Source organism: Cynoglossus semilaevis, chromosome 13, assembly GCF_000523025.1.
Source record: "Cynoglossus semilaevis isolate Cse_v1.0 chromosome 13, Cse_v1.0, whole genome shotgun sequence".
Classification (NCBI taxonomy): domain Eukaryota; kingdom Metazoa; phylum Chordata; class Actinopteri; order Pleuronectiformes; family Cynoglossidae; genus Cynoglossus; species Cynoglossus semilaevis.
The window spans coordinates 1,226,039-1,228,390 of NC_024319.1; the positions used below are offsets into that span (position 1 = coordinate 1,226,039).

General features: G+C 49.6%; 2 protein-coding genes across 2 annotated transcripts in view; both read right to left on the reverse strand.

The window, feature by feature from the left end:
- Positions 1-2,352, reverse strand: part of LOC103388004 (gamma-aminobutyric acid receptor-associated protein-like 1) — a 21,083-nt gene that overhangs the window by 11,002 nt on the left and 7,729 nt on the right. The window lies entirely within an intron of this gene.
- Positions 1-2,352, reverse strand: part of slc2a3b (solute carrier family 2 member 3b) — a 6,291-nt gene that overhangs the window by 1,681 nt on the left and 2,258 nt on the right. Inside the window, exons 2-6 of the mRNA XM_025061347.1 lie at positions 2,232-2,330; positions 1,623-1,783; positions 1,121-1,361; positions 418-580; positions 146-335 (exon numbers count right to left, since the gene is read on the reverse strand). Coding sequence (XP_024917115.1) covers positions 146-335; positions 418-580; positions 1,121-1,361; positions 1,623-1,783; positions 2,232-2,330 — 854 coding nt within the window. The remainder of the gene's footprint in view (positions 1-145; positions 336-417; positions 581-1,120; positions 1,362-1,622; positions 1,784-2,231; positions 2,331-2,352) is intronic.

Below are 2,352 nucleotides of genomic sequence, written 5' to 3' on the forward strand. Positions count from 1 at the left end.
GGGTTGAAGAGTGACTGTGATTAGAATAAACAGAGTAGAACCACAGACAGACTTCAAAGGTCTATGGTGTGTGTGTGTGTGTGTGTGTGTGTGTGTGCGACCATCAGAGGCTAGCATCTCTGCTCCTTTGATGTGACGTGAACTCACGGCGTTGATGCCGGACAGCTGCTGGGACAGCTGCAGGACGATGGCGATGATGATTGGCTGACGGTACAGCGGCGACAGGAAGAGTTCGGGGATGGTGACTTTCTTCTCCAGTGACATCTTCATCCCTTCCTCCTTCATCTCCTGGATGTCGTCTTCTACGTCCTCAGTTCCACGCAGATGCACCAGCGCTACGGTGAGAACAGGCGTAAGAAAACCAGCTGGACTGAGTCTGAACCCAAACGACCCCAGAGTCCTGGCGTTCACACCCACCTTTCCTCGCCTCCTCTTCCTGGTTCAGGACAATAAGAAGGTAGCGGGGGCTTTCGGGGCAGAAGGGCAACATGATGGTCTGCAGCACGGCGGGCACAGCCGTCAGAGCCAGGAGCAGAGGCCACAGGTGTTCAGAGCCCAGCAGAAGCTCCAGGCCAAAGATCTGAGCACAAACAAGTCACACACTTTACAGGCAGCGGAGCTTCTACCAAATACTTCAACGTAACACAGTGTAACACAATGTAGTACAACGTAGTACAATGTGGTACACACTCAACACTTTCAGTATCTGTTACAGGATCTTCACAGTGTAGCATGTCTGGCTAACAGAGATGTTAGCTCTGGAAATGAAACAGTGTCAGAGTCAAACTCACACTGGGCCAAAATGAAAAACTGTGAAGTTTTTCTCTTCTGTCCAGATCTGGTTTTTTTTTTTCATATGGAAACAAACTATAGATTTGTGCAAACATGTAATAATAATGTTATAAAGGTGTTTGTTTCTGATTCTCGACGTCTGTAGACGTCTTTCCACTCTTTTTTAAAGACCAACCATAAAAAAAAAAACTAAATGTATTTGCTATAACATTACGTACGCTGAGTTCAACAAATTCAACTGAGGATGCCCCCTGTTGGTCATAATCTGGAGTATCGCTATTTATTGTCGCTGGTTTATCTGATGTAGAAGACCAGGAGACCGCAGTACCTGAGCCACCAGGATGCCAATGACCACGCCCAGCTGATGGAGCGTACCAAAGGCCCCTCGGACAGAGGTGGGAGAGATCTCCCCCACGTACATGGGAGTCAGGCCAGTGACCAAACCACAGAAGACACCAATGACCAGACGTCCAATAATGATCATCTCAAAAGACCGACTCAAACCGGACAAGCCCATCAGAGAGGCACCGACCACGGCGAGGATGTTGGACAACAGCATCGACCTCCGCCTGGTCAAAAAAAGACAAAGGTCACAAGGTCACAAGGTCACACGCTGAACAAACAGGAGGGACGAAGTCAAAGACACATTTGACCCCGATGGACCAGGACACAGCAGGACGGAAAAAAACACTTGAAACACTGCTAACGGCTGCACATGCTAACGGCTGCACGTGCTAACAGCTGCGCGTGCTAACGGCTGCGCGTGCTAACGGCTGCACTATGGAACACTGCGAGTGTCTGAGGTCACCTCTGATGACCAGTCAACTCACCTGCCAAACTTGTTGACAATGACGCCCACAGAGAAGGAGCCGATCATGCCTCCTACACTGAAGATGGCCACACAGATGCTCCACACCGTGGTGACGGTTCCGTCTTCAAAAGGTTCTCCATAACGCTCCTGAGACACGTTCTTGAAGAACATACGCAGTTTCTGTCCACCAAAGAAAGAACAGATGATGTTAAAACCACCGACAGACCACCGACAGACCACTGACAGACCACTGACAGACCACCGACAGACCACCGGTCTGAGCAGGTCACATTTAGAACTAGGCCACTGGACTGGACTGGACTGGACTGGACTGGACTGGACTGGAGTCTCTCACCAAAGATCGAGAGCTTCGTCAGCAGAAATATCTAAAGACATTTCTAAAGTTAAAAACTAAAAACGTGTGGACGTGTCGGGCTCCGGTGGAGGAGATGAAGAGGAACATCCACCAACTATATTTGTTCACATAGATTCACTGATTATGGAGCTAAGAGATCTGACACACGTCCACATGGGGGCAGTGTGGCTCTCAGACCAGTAGAAACGGAGGGGAATTGAATGTTGCATCTGTTATGTCAGTACACACACACACACACACACACACACACACCTGCTCTGGAGCGTTGATGACACCGGTGTTGTAGCCAAACTGCAGTGAGCCGATGACGGCGGTGGTGACACAGTACAGCAGGTACGGCGTCACCTTCTTCTGTGGAGGCAAAGAACAGCAA